The sequence below is a fragment of the Cucurbita maxima genome, unplaced genomic scaffold (assembly GCF_002738345.1).
Source record: "Cucurbita maxima cultivar Rimu unplaced genomic scaffold, Cmax_1.0 Cma_Scf00008, whole genome shotgun sequence".
In the NCBI taxonomy this organism is placed as follows: Eukaryota; Viridiplantae; Streptophyta; class Magnoliopsida; order Cucurbitales; family Cucurbitaceae; genus Cucurbita; species Cucurbita maxima.
Genome location: NW_019272024.1, coordinates 4,683,619 through 4,698,261, shown reverse-complemented (window position 1 = coordinate 4,698,261; position 14,643 = coordinate 4,683,619). Strand labels below are relative to the sequence as shown.

At 30.2% G+C, this 14,643-nt stretch overlaps 1 protein-coding gene and 1 pseudogene across 1 annotated transcript; both read right to left on the bottom strand.

Annotated features, from left to right (window-relative positions):
• Positions 1 to 1,628: 1,628 nt before the first annotated feature.
• On the bottom strand, positions 1,629 to 4,009 carry LOC111483233 (annotated as a pseudogene).
• A 5,536-nt stretch (positions 4,010 to 9,545) lies between these two features.
• On the bottom strand, positions 9,546 to 12,538 carry LOC111483232 ((+)-gamma-cadinene synthase-like). The gene is given in 8 exon segments (XM_023129376.1): positions 9,546 to 9,894; positions 9,979 to 10,227; positions 10,315 to 10,453; positions 10,919 to 11,137; positions 11,503 to 11,875; positions 11,998 to 12,063; positions 12,066 to 12,273; positions 12,389 to 12,538. Coding segments are annotated over 8 exon segments (1,698 nt in total). The 3' UTR covers positions 9,546 to 9,600.
• Positions 12,539 to 14,643: the final 2,105 nt, after the last annotated feature.

Sequence of the window (14,643 nt, the reverse complement as noted above, 5' to 3'; positions counted from 1 at the left end):
TGACATTAGATGATGATGTGATGATTTTATATGATGATGTTATAATGTTATGTCATGGCGTGATGACGTTAGATGACGATATGATGATGTTATATGATGACTTGATGACGTTAGATAATGATATAATGATGTTATATGATAATGTTATGATGTACATGATGTTGATATGATGATCATAATGCATAATACTAAGATGAAATGACTTAATATGACGATGTTCCATATTAAGATTTTGTGCATGTATTAAATGTCACGATGTGTTATGGTACAAGATATGTGATAAATTGACATGTTTATGATATGATATATTGTAATACGATATGTTATGATATGATATGTATACTATGAAAAGTGTTAGTCTGGAAGCATGAAACGTTATAATATAACATAATTATATAATCTGAATGATATGATATGATTTACATGCAAAACGACGAACTAGCATGAAATACAACTCTAACATATGCATGAAATATATGATAAATGATATGACAAACGATATGAGAAATGATATGAAAAATGATATGATATGTACAAAATCCTAACGGGTTGTATTAAAGATAATTAAAACGGAAAAATGTAGGGACCTCGTGCATTATTGAGTGTTCATGCATTGGGGGATACCTCTATTCCTTCACAATGGTACAAACGTGTACATTACTAGGCAGTAGAGCGATCATTATTTTTTAACATAATGTTGCCGTAATGGCCGCTACTTCTAACGGGTGTCTGGCATTGAGAGCTACCAGAGAATGCTCGCCCAACAAGAAAAGGGGTCCGGAGGTGTGCAAACCAACTGGTGGGTCTATACTCGCACGTGTTGGCCGTGTCTAGGAAATTAATTACACATTCAAGCTACCAGTTAGGATAGCCGCCGTAGGAAAACAAACTATTATGATAGGTCACATTCATGAAACTGCATGGGTTTGTATTTAACCCCAATAATGGGGTAACTTACTGAGTATTTCTTTAAATACTCAAGTCATGTGCTACTCCTATTTCAGGTTAAGACAACATTTTTGTATGGCGGACGACGGTATCCCAACTCGAAACCATGATACATGCATAAGGCAATCACATTTACTTTTCTTAGACTTAAGTTAGTATGATATTTTTAATTTAATCCTTCATTCCTTTGTGGTATCATTTTAAATATGTTTTCGAACACGCAAGTCCATGTGTTTTAAGATGGAAGTTATGTTTTAAAATTTAAATGAAATATTTATGTATTCAATGTTCATGATATGTATACAGTAACGACCTTAAATTAAGTAGAAAATTTTGAGTCGTTACATGACGTTTGTAGAAGTTTGATTAGACATTTTCTACTTGTTCGTTCTAGAAGAAGAGTGGGAAATTAGGATAATTTCGCTATCAAATAAGTTTCAATGCACCAATGAAGAATATTAAATATTAGGAAGTACATGTTAACATAAATTTTACTATTACAAGTCTTTGTCGGAACAATTCTTATTACATAAATTATGTGATATTGTAAGGAGAGAAAATATGTGATAGTTTGTAAGCAAAAGAAAATCAATTAACATGAATAAATATAAATTTCAAACTAATAATTTTACATTTCAAAATTCTTACATTTCAATCCAATTTGGTAATAAATTTTTGCCTTAAAAACCTTCTTGAGGTATTGGGTTGACAAGAAGTAGTTGGATAAAAAATTTTGTTTACCATTGGAATGTGTGTATCCATCTTCTTCCCAATAAAGCGGGTTTATAACTCTAGAAAAATTAAATATTCGCATTAGAATAGGCATTGTAACAACAATTGGATGAAGACATGCTTCATTTATGTCCTTCCACGCATCAACCACTTGTTTATGAAGTTCAATACAAACTTCTTCCTCTTAATAGTTATATTGCTCCATGTAACATTCAACGGGAGAAGCAACATGTTCTCTCTTTTTCAAACAAAAAAATAAAAACATATAAGTAAATATAGTGTAATTTTAAAAAGTTCAATTTTGTTTTTTTTTGAAGGATTGTAAATAATATATACCTCGTACGAAACGATATCGCCCATAAGTCTACAAATGGTTTCTAAGGCTTTAATAATTTTAGGTCTTCCAGAAATCCATTCAAGTACCTCTTGTTACTATGTCGCTCATGCCAAATAAAGAAACACTTATAAGAAAGGGATAACCTGTGGGTTTTAATGCCAATTCCATGTGCTCCTTAAAATTTGGTTTGTAATTCTTGCTTAACCATTTAGCTTCTTTCCAGGAAGGATTCAACCAACTCTTTATTGGTTAAAATCAATAAAAATGAAAACTCTTATATACACGAATGAAAATGAAGAAAAGAGGATAGAAGAGGGAGAAAAAGAAAATTTACTCCTTTTGCCATATGAATGTGGAGTGAACTTTCGTCTTTGTCCATATCTTTACTAATTTCTTTACAAAGATCTAATATTGAACTATAGAAAGGTTTCATGTACTCGGGAAGTACATGAACCATGCTCTTATCCCACCTGAAAAATTTAATGAAATCATAAAACGTTCAACTTTATTTTGAATATAGATTATCTCTATACTTAATATTTGGAAGAGGAAAATAGTGGTTTTTGTTTCTATTTATATTTTTCTTTTTTAAATAATATTAGTTTATTGACAAAAATTACATATATTTTTCAAAAAAGCCGTATTAAAACTCTATCTTAATGGAAATATTAAGGAAACAATTTTATTTTAAATCTTTTCTTTTAATTTTAGAATTTGGCTTGAAATTTGTAAGGTAATTTTAAAGAGCGTGTAATAAGTTGGACAAAACAGTTAGCAAGTTTTAGGACTAAAATCTTTAAGAGGAATTCAAATGACTTTTGGATTGCTGGAGTAAGGACTTGAAATTCATCAAAGGTTCCATAGGCATCATATATATCATCTAAAATTGAAGAAACGACAAGAATTTTGGTTAACGTTATCCTTCCCGCACTGAATAGAGGTTCGAAGTATACACCCAATGCCCAAATGTAGCACTCAACCATTCTATCTCTTGCAAAAGAAAAACTTTCTTCGACCTTCAAATCCTTCCACCACCTATATAATATATAAATAAGATGCAAATATAATTAGTGGAGGAAAAATGTGTTTAATTTAAAATAAATAGTACTTTAACTTACGTAAGCGTAAAAGAGATGATACACCAAAGAACCAATGATTAATGTGATAGATTATAGTAAATTTAATATTTTTAATGCTTCTAACACTCTTATGGTAAGATTAAAAATTTATAAAAGGCTAAACCCGTGAAAAATCAATATTAATTTAGAGGAAATTACATAAGCTCGAGTTCAAGTCATGCTTTACACTCATTTTAAATCACTAAAAAGATAATCTAACATGTTATAGTAAATTTAATTATACCAATAGTGTAATGGATGTGATGTTAGAAAAGCTAAAGAAAGATTTATAGAGAGATAAAAATTATATGAAATCGTATATATATAGATAAATATAAATCTCACGATTTCATTCAACTCCTTCGGATGAAGTTTCTGTAATATGTTGAAATCCAGTTTTGAGAAAGTAAGCAAAGTTTCAGAATGTGAAGGATCTTCTTGATATATTGATATGTACTCTCTGGCCTTTAATCTTGGAAATGCTTTTCTTAAAGGATATTTCAAGGCACTGATAACTTCTGCCGTAAAACTCAGGCTTGAGTTGGCTATAATAGATTTTAAATGTTTGACACTAAAATCAAAAGCTTCGTCAAGGATATCTTCTTCATGCACCCTCATATTTGCCGCTTCATATAGACTTAAGATTCCTCTTGCATCTTCTGTTAGTGATTCTTTGAATTTTCCATTATTTTCTATAAATTTTGTGAATATATCTGCTTCAAGTTCACGTGCACAGAAATAACTATTAGTTCATAAAATTATTAAAAAATTAATTTTCATTAATTTTTTTGATAGCCTATTTTGTAATTGGAAAAGATCCCGAGTTAGATATGAATAAACTTCTGCAAGAAATTTTATAACCTTGTTCCTCCATTTCAACCTCTATTTTCTGAAATTTAGAAGAGAAGATGTGAAGGAAGTCAAAAATAATAATAATAATAATAATTAAAAGTTTAATATAATTCATGAAAAGAAGATTAATTTACCATTGCTTGGGGTGATAGTGAAAGGAAATAGTCCTTCCATATGCTTGGATAAAAGTTTGCAATAGAACGTTTAACTTTAGGAGTATTTGGGCTCTTCATAGATGAAGTAGAAACGAGAGAAATTTGATGGGGACATTTTCTATCAGTACGTTCTAGAAGAAGAGGGAAAAATAGAGCAACTTTACCATTCTAAGTGTTTCATTGCATTCATGAACAATATTGAACCATATGAAACATATTTATAGAAGTTTTTGGATTACATGGGTTTGTCCGTTCACCCATCTTTATCACATAAATTTTGTGATATTTTGCCAGAAGAAAAAATATGTGATATTTTGTAATAAAAAAAATATCAAATAAACCTTTGAATAAATTTAAACCCAAACTAATAATTTTATATATGAGAACTATTATTATGAATTTTTATTTTGTTTTATTTTGCGTTTTGTTGTTGGTTTTTTTTATTAGGCTATCATTTATACTTTCTACTTATTAAATATAGAAAATGAAAATATATATATATATATATTTTAAGAATGGCACCTCATCACGTAAAAAAAATATGAGTAAAAATTTCACATAATAAAAAATTTGGTCAATAACATGAACCGACTTTAATGTAGTACATGCAGTCAAATTTTTTTTAACCAAATGTCAGCCACAAACTTGTGATGAAGGGTCCAGATGTTTATATTTTTTAACGTCGCTATGAACGGCTAACTTGACAATGATAGTCCAGGTGGGGTGTGAACCTCCTGGGAGTTCACACTCGTACCTTAGGGTTGTGTGTAGGAAAGTGCTACCTATCCAAGTTAGTCTAGATTGGAGGCCACCCATAAGGTAAGATACTGATAGGTTCTAGAGCATAATTGCATGTGTTTGCAGGGTGGAGTAACTTACTGAACATTCTCTTAAATACTGGGTCGTGTAATATCATCTTTGGGTAAAGAAATTTTTTTAATTTATTAAGATTTATTTTTTTCTTTTACCTAAAACAAGACAAATGGAAGATAGACAATTCCTCCCTAACGTGTTGTCACCTACCTAACAAAAACTTGTCTAATTCTACCCTGGCATACCATGATTAGTCCTAATGATAAGGACAATTTTTATTTTTTATTTTCAATTTTATTGAAATGTTAATTAGAAAATTTTCAAATTTAATGGTAAAGTGGAGTAGTAATATTAATATATTAACACTCTCTCATCTATAATATTAAATATGTTCAAAGATGGAAGATGACAGATTGTCTAATACTTAACAAAAACGTGCCTAATACTACCTGGCCTACAACTTATTATATTTAAAATGATTAGTCTAAAATAAGGATAATTTTTATTTTTTATTATTAAAACTTCAAGAATTTTATTATTAAAAAATTAATTAAAAAATTTTCAAATGTAATTACAAGGTGTATTAGTATGCTAAACAATTATAATATTAATATATTAACACACTCTCATATATTAAATCTGTTCAAAGGACCATGGAAGATGACAATTCCTCTCTTACCTACCTATTGTCCCTACCTAACAAAAAACCTGCCAAATTCTACTTTGGCTTACCAACTTCTTACATTTAAATTAAATATTTACATTTATTTTAATATCTCATCAATTTTGTTTTCTTTATAATATTTCACGAATTCAAATTAAATCTACAGTAACCTTAATGAAAAATAAAACATAAAATCTGGCCTTAAATTATATTAATATATTAACACTCTCTCACATTTGTAAGCTTGAGAATTTGTATAAGTTCAAACAAATGTAAATTAATTTTAATTGGTGAGGAACTGATATTAACAAATGTACGTATGTCTCACGAGGATACTATGTCATGAAATAATGGTGACATGAGTTGTATCATAAGTATATGTTGTGATTTAAAACTATGGGTCATCATGCATTTTGTATGTCATATGTATTAGGAAACTTCCCCATTATGATACTTATATACCGAATGCTATTATGCGGGGTCATTTTCCTCCATAGCTCCAATATTGTGAGCGTGCACTAGCTGAAGGACAGACCTAAAGAGTACGTATACACCTGCCTAGTGGGTTCCTGTGTAGAGAGGTGCTACACACCTAATTTTCATATGCGTTGGAAAGTAGAGTTGAAGGTCATGGTATTTTATAAAAGAATAGGTCCTACCATGATTGCTAATTGCATTTCTTGACCCCAATAGTGTGACTACTTATTGAGTATTTTTAAAGACCCGAGTCATATCGGACTAAACCATAGAACAATGTGACGAGTGAGTTTGAAGTGTTCAAATTCAAATTAGGGAATATGCGCTACATATATACGATATATTTAACTGCATTTTTTATTTTATTTACGAATTAAACAAAAAGAGAGAATTTGAGATATTTAAATAAGATTTAAATATCTTAATCAATTATTGGGATTGATATTTGAATTAATATTAAATATTAATTAAATAGTTTAATTAATCCTTTAATGTTACTTTAATTTGAAATTAATTATTCAAATTAATTGTTGAATTAAAATGAAGAAAGTCAAAATGTTGACTTCATTTAATGGAAACATACATGTTAGTGGAATTTTGAGGGGTAAAAGTTTGGTTTAACCAAACTCTTGCCAAATAAACCTCACAAGTTTGAGTGGAATTTTGAGTGTCAAAATTTGGTTAACTCAAACATGCATGTTTGCCACATAATCCCAAACAAAATCGATTAGATGATAAAATGAAGATGAAAATTATAATGTAGAAAATTAATAGTTTAGTACATTTAAGAATTTTTTCCCCTCGTATCTATTAGGAATAATCAATTTAAATGTAACAACTTTGTAGATAAAATTGGACTTATTCAATTTTTTGTCGAGTAACAAACATGATAGCAGGTCATGGAGGAATTGTCATATTCTATCGTACCCTATTTTCACGTGACAAAATAAACATATAATAATTTCGGTGAAGAAAGTCTTTCAATGTACTTTTTTTTCATATGGCCTTACAATTAAGTTTTTGTCCCTTTTCTCTTCGACTAAATTTATTTAATATTAATTTAATTTTGCTATTAGAGTGTGCAGATGTAATGCCTTAAGCCCATCGCTATTAGATATTATGTAGGTATTGTCCATTTTGGCTCATTACGTATCGTCGTCAGTCTCAGTTTTTAATACGCAGCTACCACACCCTTTATGGGTCCAATGTCCTTGTTGGCACACAATCGATGTCTGGCTCTGATACTATTTGTAAACGTCTAAGCACACCGTTAATAGATATTGTTTATTTTGACTTATTATATATCGTCGTTAGTCTTACAATTTTTAGAATGGATCTAGAAGGGAGAGATTCAAAACACCCTATAAAAAAATATTTCGTTCTACTCTCCAACTAATATAAGATTTTCCATTATACCTTGGCAACGGCCAAACCCTTATCTTATTTAGTAGCGCGTGATAAATGTTAGTGCCTGCAAAGCTGCCATGGCCCTTCACCGGGTCAGCCTCATCCTCGTTCGATGCACCACTGGTCCACACTCTACTTGAATCCGGCGCTTCACCGGGTCAGCCTCATCCTCGTTCGATGCACCACTGGTCCACACTCTACTTGAATCCAAAAACTTATTTTGTCCAAATTCCAGTCAACAACGCATCACGTGTCCCACGCACCCATCCCACATTCCCCTAAAATTTAAGCCCATTTTTTTCTTTTTAGGCTTGGAAATTGGGTTCAGATTTCCAAGTCTAAAAACAATGCATAATATATAGATTTAGAAAATGCTGAGTCAAGTACCATTTTTTAAACTCATTTAAACAGTAATTTTATCAAATTGATTTTTCATAAAATAACTATTTTAAGTTTTAATAGTTTATTAAATGTATAATGTAATTATGAATATATGTATTAATACATTAACATAGGCTTGTGTTGAAGTCATATAAGTTAATTTATATGTAACCGTTTGAATTTGAAAAAAAAAAAAAGAAGAAGAATAATAGAGAAAACTCGAGAGTTACGGACTATCAAAATCGAGTGAGTTTACATCCACGCAATAATTAGTGAGTTTGTTAGCTTTTCTCTGTATTTTTCTTCAATAATTAGATAGAAGTTCTTAATAGGATGGAATACCTTTTGGTGGGTCACTACAAACATTCAAGCACAAGTCAAATCAATCTTTAAATATGATAGAACGTCGGTTAAGGCCAACCATGTAAGCGGTCTTACTATCGGCTCGATCAAAAGACTTGTCTTATGTATGACGACTTGTGCCTAGTGGCCCTTACACGTGTCATCTATGATTTATGTTATATGATGATATAATGATGTTGTATGATAAAGTGATGATGTTATATAATGATGCAATGACGTTATATGATGATGTGATGATGTAGATGATGACATGATGATGATGCATGATGACATGATGATGTAAGATGCATGATAATGAAATGACTTAATATTATGATATTTGATATTTAGTTGATATGCATGTATTAAATGTCATGATGCATGGTGACGATGAGTTTTCTAAAACACAATCCTAATTTATGTTAATGAGAATGAACGTATGAAGTCCAATGTATGCTTGTTACCTAGAGTAATGTATGAATGATGTATAAGGTTGTGTCGTAAGAATGATTTAAAGATGAAAACTATAGGGACCACATACATATTGTGTGTTCATATACATCAGGTTACTTACTCATTCATGATGATCAATACGGACGCATACACTATGATGATGATGATGATCATCATCATCATCATGTCTCACATGATACTCGGGGATTTTCTTGTAACGATCCTAAATTTTCACTTACCTAGAATCGCTACCGTCATCATCATCTATACTCATGTGAAATTAAACATTTAAAATTTTATTATAAAATATAATTCTTCTTAAAACACTGTTATAGACTTAAGGTTCAAAAACATCTTTACAACGATACAACAAACTCAATTGGGTCGAAAATGCTTCTAGAAGAGTCCAAAGCAGTCAGGCAGTACTAATTAAGCCAACTAGCTAGTCGAAGATTTTTTATCTCTTATTTTTTTAATTTAACCATAACATATTCACTACCAACATTGGCTACGGTAAAGTTGCAAGAAGATGGTAATTCATTTAAGAGTCGAGACATTAGGAGAGATTATAATAAGATGTGAAATGGTTCACATTTTAGGTATGGCCAAAGAAATAAGTTCTAAATGACAATAAGCTTATAAGTATCATGATGCTAGGTGTGTTTGCATGTTTCAAAAACATGTTTCAAACTTTATAACGAGAATACTTATAGGGTAATACTCTATCATTTTTCTTTTAATTTGTTGTAGGTAATGGTAATGGCAAAGGCATACTAAATGTGTCATAAGTTCAGTTATAATGTTATTTTTAGAGTTTAAAATTTTGTTAACTATTTTTTTTTACTCAAATAGAGCTCTTACATTTTTATTCAAATAAGCCATAAATTTTAGGCTCACAAAATTTATTGTCAATACAGATGTTCAACAAGGCACGTAGTTCACAAGAAGAGATTCAATAATAAATTTTGTTTTGCCATTTGAATTTGTGTATCCATCCTCATCTGAATAAATCACGTTCATAACTCTTGAAAAATTTACTGTCCGCATTAAAATAGGCATTGGAACAGCAATTGGACGAAGACATGCTTCATTTACATCCTTCCATGCATCAACCACTTGCTTATGAAGTTCAACACAAGCTTCTTCCTCTGAACAACCATATTGCTCTATGTAACATTCAACCGCAGAAGCAATATGTTCCCTTTCTTGCTCAAACTGAAAAAGAAAAACATATAAGTAAATGTAGTTTACTCTTAAAAAGTTGAACTTTGTTGGTGTTGCTTTTGAAGGATAGTAAACCTTGTGGGAAACGATGTCGTCCATGAGTCTACAAATGATCGTTGAGCCTTTAATAATTTTAGGTCTTCTAGAAACCCATTGAAGTACATCATTCGTTACCATGTTGCCCATGCCGAGAAGTGAAATGCTTATAAGCAAGGAATAACCTGTTGTTTTTAATGCCAATTCCATGTGCTCCTTAAAATTTGGTTTGTAATTTTTGCTTAACCATTTAGCTTCTTTAAAGTAGGATTCCGCTAGTTTCTTTATCTGTTAAGATCAATGAAAATGAAATATCTTATATACATGAATAAAAAGGTGGGAATAAGATAGAGGAGGTAGAAGAAGAAAGTTTACTTCTTCTTTCGCAACATGAATGTGGAGTGAACTTTCATCCTTGTCTATCTCTTTACTAATTTCTTTATAAACATCTAACATTGCTATATAAAACGGTTTCATGTACTCGGGGAGTACATTAACCATGCTTCTATCCCACCTGAAAAATTTAATGATGTCATTGTTAATAAAATCTTCAAACTTTATTTTGAATATGGATTATGTTAAAATATGATCACTAGCCCAATAATTATATCAAGCCCATCATGTATATTTATTTTAAGAAAATGATTTAGGTATTTTAGGAATAAAGATACATATATATTTTAGGAAAATGATTTAGTATTTTAGGGATAAATATACCTAATTATTTTAAAAAAGATTTAGATATTTAAAAAAAAATATTTAGGAATAAATTGTCTCGTCCCTACCATAAATACTCCTCCATCCTACCTAGGTTTTCATGTGTCAAGAGTGCGAGTTTTTCCCACACAGAGTTGTATTAAACAAATTATTCCCATCTAAAAAAAATTTGTATGGTGTTTTGAAAGAGTGTGTAGTACATTGAACAAAATATTATATATATATATATATATAGTGTGTGTGCGCTATGTATTTAAATGACCTTTGAATAGCTGTAGTGATGACTTGGAGTTCTTCAAATGTTCCGTAGGCATCATATATATCATCTAAAATTGAAGAAATGGCGGTTACTTTGGTTAATATTTTTCTACCAACACTGAATTGAGGCTCAAAATATACCCCTAACGTCCATAAGTAGCACTCAACAATTCTGTCTCTTGCAAAAGAAAAATTGGTTTCGACCTTTAAATCCTTCCACCACCTATTCAATATGTAAACAAGATACAAATATAATTAGTGGAGAAAAAAACATTTAACTTAAAAAATAAAAAAATTCAAATCCAAACATCACCTATATAGTAGGTAAGAATTAATAGTTTGGCTTAATAGCTGGGAAATCAATATTAACTGGAGAGGAAATGAAATTTAACCGGTTCAAGTCATGCTTTAAAACTCATTTTAAACTACTCATAATCCCTCATAAACTCAAAAACTTGATCAAATATATTATATTAAATTTAATGATATGAATAGTGTATTGAATTTAAAGTTAGAAGAGATAAAAGAAAGGTTATAGATAGAAAAAAAATTATACGAAGTTGTATAAACATATAGATAAGTATAAACCTGATGACTTCTATCAACTCCTTTTGATGAAGTCTCTGTAATAGGTTGAAATCCAATTTTGAGAAAGTAAGCAAAGTTTTAGAATGTGAAGGATCTTCTTGATATATCGATATGTACTCTCTTGCCTTCATTCTTGGAATGGCTTTTCTTAGGGGATATTTCAAGGCGCTCTTAACTTCAGCGACAAAAATTGAGCTTGAGTTGGATATAATATTTTTTAGATGTTTGACACTAAAATCGAGAGCTTCCTCAAGAACATCTTCTCCATGTATCCTCATATGTGCCGCTTCATATAGATTTAAAATTCCTCTAACATCTTCCGCAAGTGATTCTTTGAATTTTCCATTACTTTCTACAAATTTCGTAAATATGTCTGCTTCAAATTCATGTACACAAAACAACTGTTAGCTCTTAAAACTATGAAAATATTAATTTTCTTTAGTTGCAATAACTTTTAATTTTTCAAAAAAAGAGTTAAGATTTGAATAAACTTACCGCAAGGAATTTTATAACCTTGTTGTCTAAGGAGTCGAAATAGAAGAGAGATCGTATAAAGATCATCCCATCAATATTTGTGAACTCTCTATAATTCTCATATATTTGTTCTAAGATTTGATGAATCTCGTTCTCAAAATGATAAGATACATTTAACCGCTGAATTGAATCAACCAGATTTAGTATCTTGAGAGGATTTCTATTACAAATCAATAACATCTTTTTCAATTTGACTTTCATCTCTTTAGCTTGTTCCTCCATTTCACCATCTATTTTCTGAAATTTACAAGACAAAAAGTCAAGAAAGTTCAAAGAGAAAACTAACGGTTTAATATAATGAACAAATAAGTATGATTATATTATAATTCATGAACATAGACGACTAATTTACCATTGCTTCGGATGATAATGAAAGGAAATGGTCCTTCCATATGCTTGAATGAAAGTTTGCAATAGGACGTTTGACTTTAAGAGTGTTTGGGCTCTTCATAGATGAAGCAGAAACGGGAGAAGTAGAAACGGGAGAAGCTTTGTGAGACATTTTCTATCGATTCGTTCTAGGAGAAGAAGCGAAGAAATTAGGGTAACTTCACTACCAAATGAGTTCCAATGCATTTGAAGAAGTACTCAGATACTTATATAGATGTTTTTAGATTACGTGGAAAAATTCTTATCACAAAAATTGTGTGATGTTCTGAGGAACTACATCACAGATACCTATAGATGTATTTTTTTTTTTTTTTTTTAATAATGTTTTGTTGTTGGTAATTTTTTTTATTATGTTATCATTTATATTTTCTGGTTATAAAATATATAAAATTAAAAATGATTAGAAATATATATTTTAAAATTATAATTTTAGGAATAACTTAATTGATCACGTGAAAATTTCACATAATCAAACAAACGGTCAAAAACAACCAAATAATAATACTATACAATACTTTTTATTTAGTCTTAGTGAGGTTAATTAGAATTCCAAAAACTCTTAAATGAACTAAAATCATTATAACTTTCATCTACTAATTTTTATTTTATTATCTCATAACTTTTTTATAATATTTCATTGCATTCAAATTAAAGGTATAAAAATATATAAATTTCAAAAGATAAAATATAAATCATATTTTTCTTTTATATTTTCTACCTTTAACAAAATCATTTTTTTACAACATTTTTTTTAATCTATTTTTCTACCGAATTATTAAAAGTCTGACTACTTTTAATTAGAAAAATTTCGTAAATAACTCTCGTAGACTAAAGAAGCACTACAATTGTAGGTGAGTAAAAGATAAATATAAGAAAAGAAGAGACGTAGGTAAATAACCACCGTTCAGGCCACGAGGAGTCTGATTCCAGCCAAGCTTCCTTCGCTAATCCTTCACAAAACCTAAAGGAGAAGCATTCTGGATCTTTTAATCATACAAAATTGTCAAGAAATAAGGAAAATCGGAAGGTGAGTTATTGAATTCTTGTTCTCGAATTTTCATAAGGTATGTGAGAAATATTAGAAGTTAGGTTATGAAATTTGAGTATGCTAATCTAAGAAGAATTGCGTTCATAATCTGTGAAGTAAGTTGTAATCGATTCGGATTGAAGATAAGAATTCTGATGTTCGTAAAAATCGGTAACTTTTGGCTAACTTTGGACCACGTTATATCTACCTATATTTAGAAATAAATTACAAGAAAAATACATGCAAAATCAGGAAGAAATCATATTAATCTAAGTTATGTAACACAAAATACAAAAATGCAAAGAAAATGAAGAAGTATACACTTCAGACAGCTATTGGGACACGTGTCAAGTGAAGAGGCGGGAGGTGCGTCCGGCTTCTAGTGCAACACGTGTCAATGATCTGCGCCGTGACGCGTCGCATCGAATCTGACCTGGTGACCGACTCCACTCTACTACCGTAGATGTTAGAATTTATGCCACAAAACTTCGTAAAGTTTTTAACAAAAATTTTTATTCTTTATTTGTAATTTAATTGTTATCCATTTTATGAAAATTCAAGGTTATTAATATAATCTTGAACCATATGTAGTTGACGTACAAAAAGGTCATGTTCAAGTAATAACTTAAAGTGTCTATAGTATATAGATAAAGTTGGGTGTCTTATCAGGGTAATACTATTGATACAGCCCACTTTGTAATCGTTACAAATGATTTGATTCAAATCTTTCAGGTGGAGACATGTAAGTGGGGTATCCTATGCAATGAGTTTGTATAAGACTGGACTAAGAAATATTTAATCTCTTTTTATAAATCCGTTTATTGAGAAGATTAATATTTCACATGAGGATCATTCCGAAGTTTTATTTAACATGAAAAAGATTAATCCGTATAGTGGGGTATTCTATGATCATTTCACATGAAGATTAATATTTAATCTCTTTTTATAAATCCGTTTATTGAGAATGACATTCTATGCTACGTTTCTACAAAGATAATTTAATAAAAATTGAATTGATTCGTAATGCTTTCGCTATGTGGATGGTGAATTCATTCCAAGTTCATTCTCTTCACCTTAATCATCGAACCGGGAACCCACGCGCCACCTGAAATCGTTCTCTAACCCTACTCCGCCTTTGCCACGCGTCAACGTAATAAAATTCGGATTTTCAGCGCGCGCCTCAAGACTCA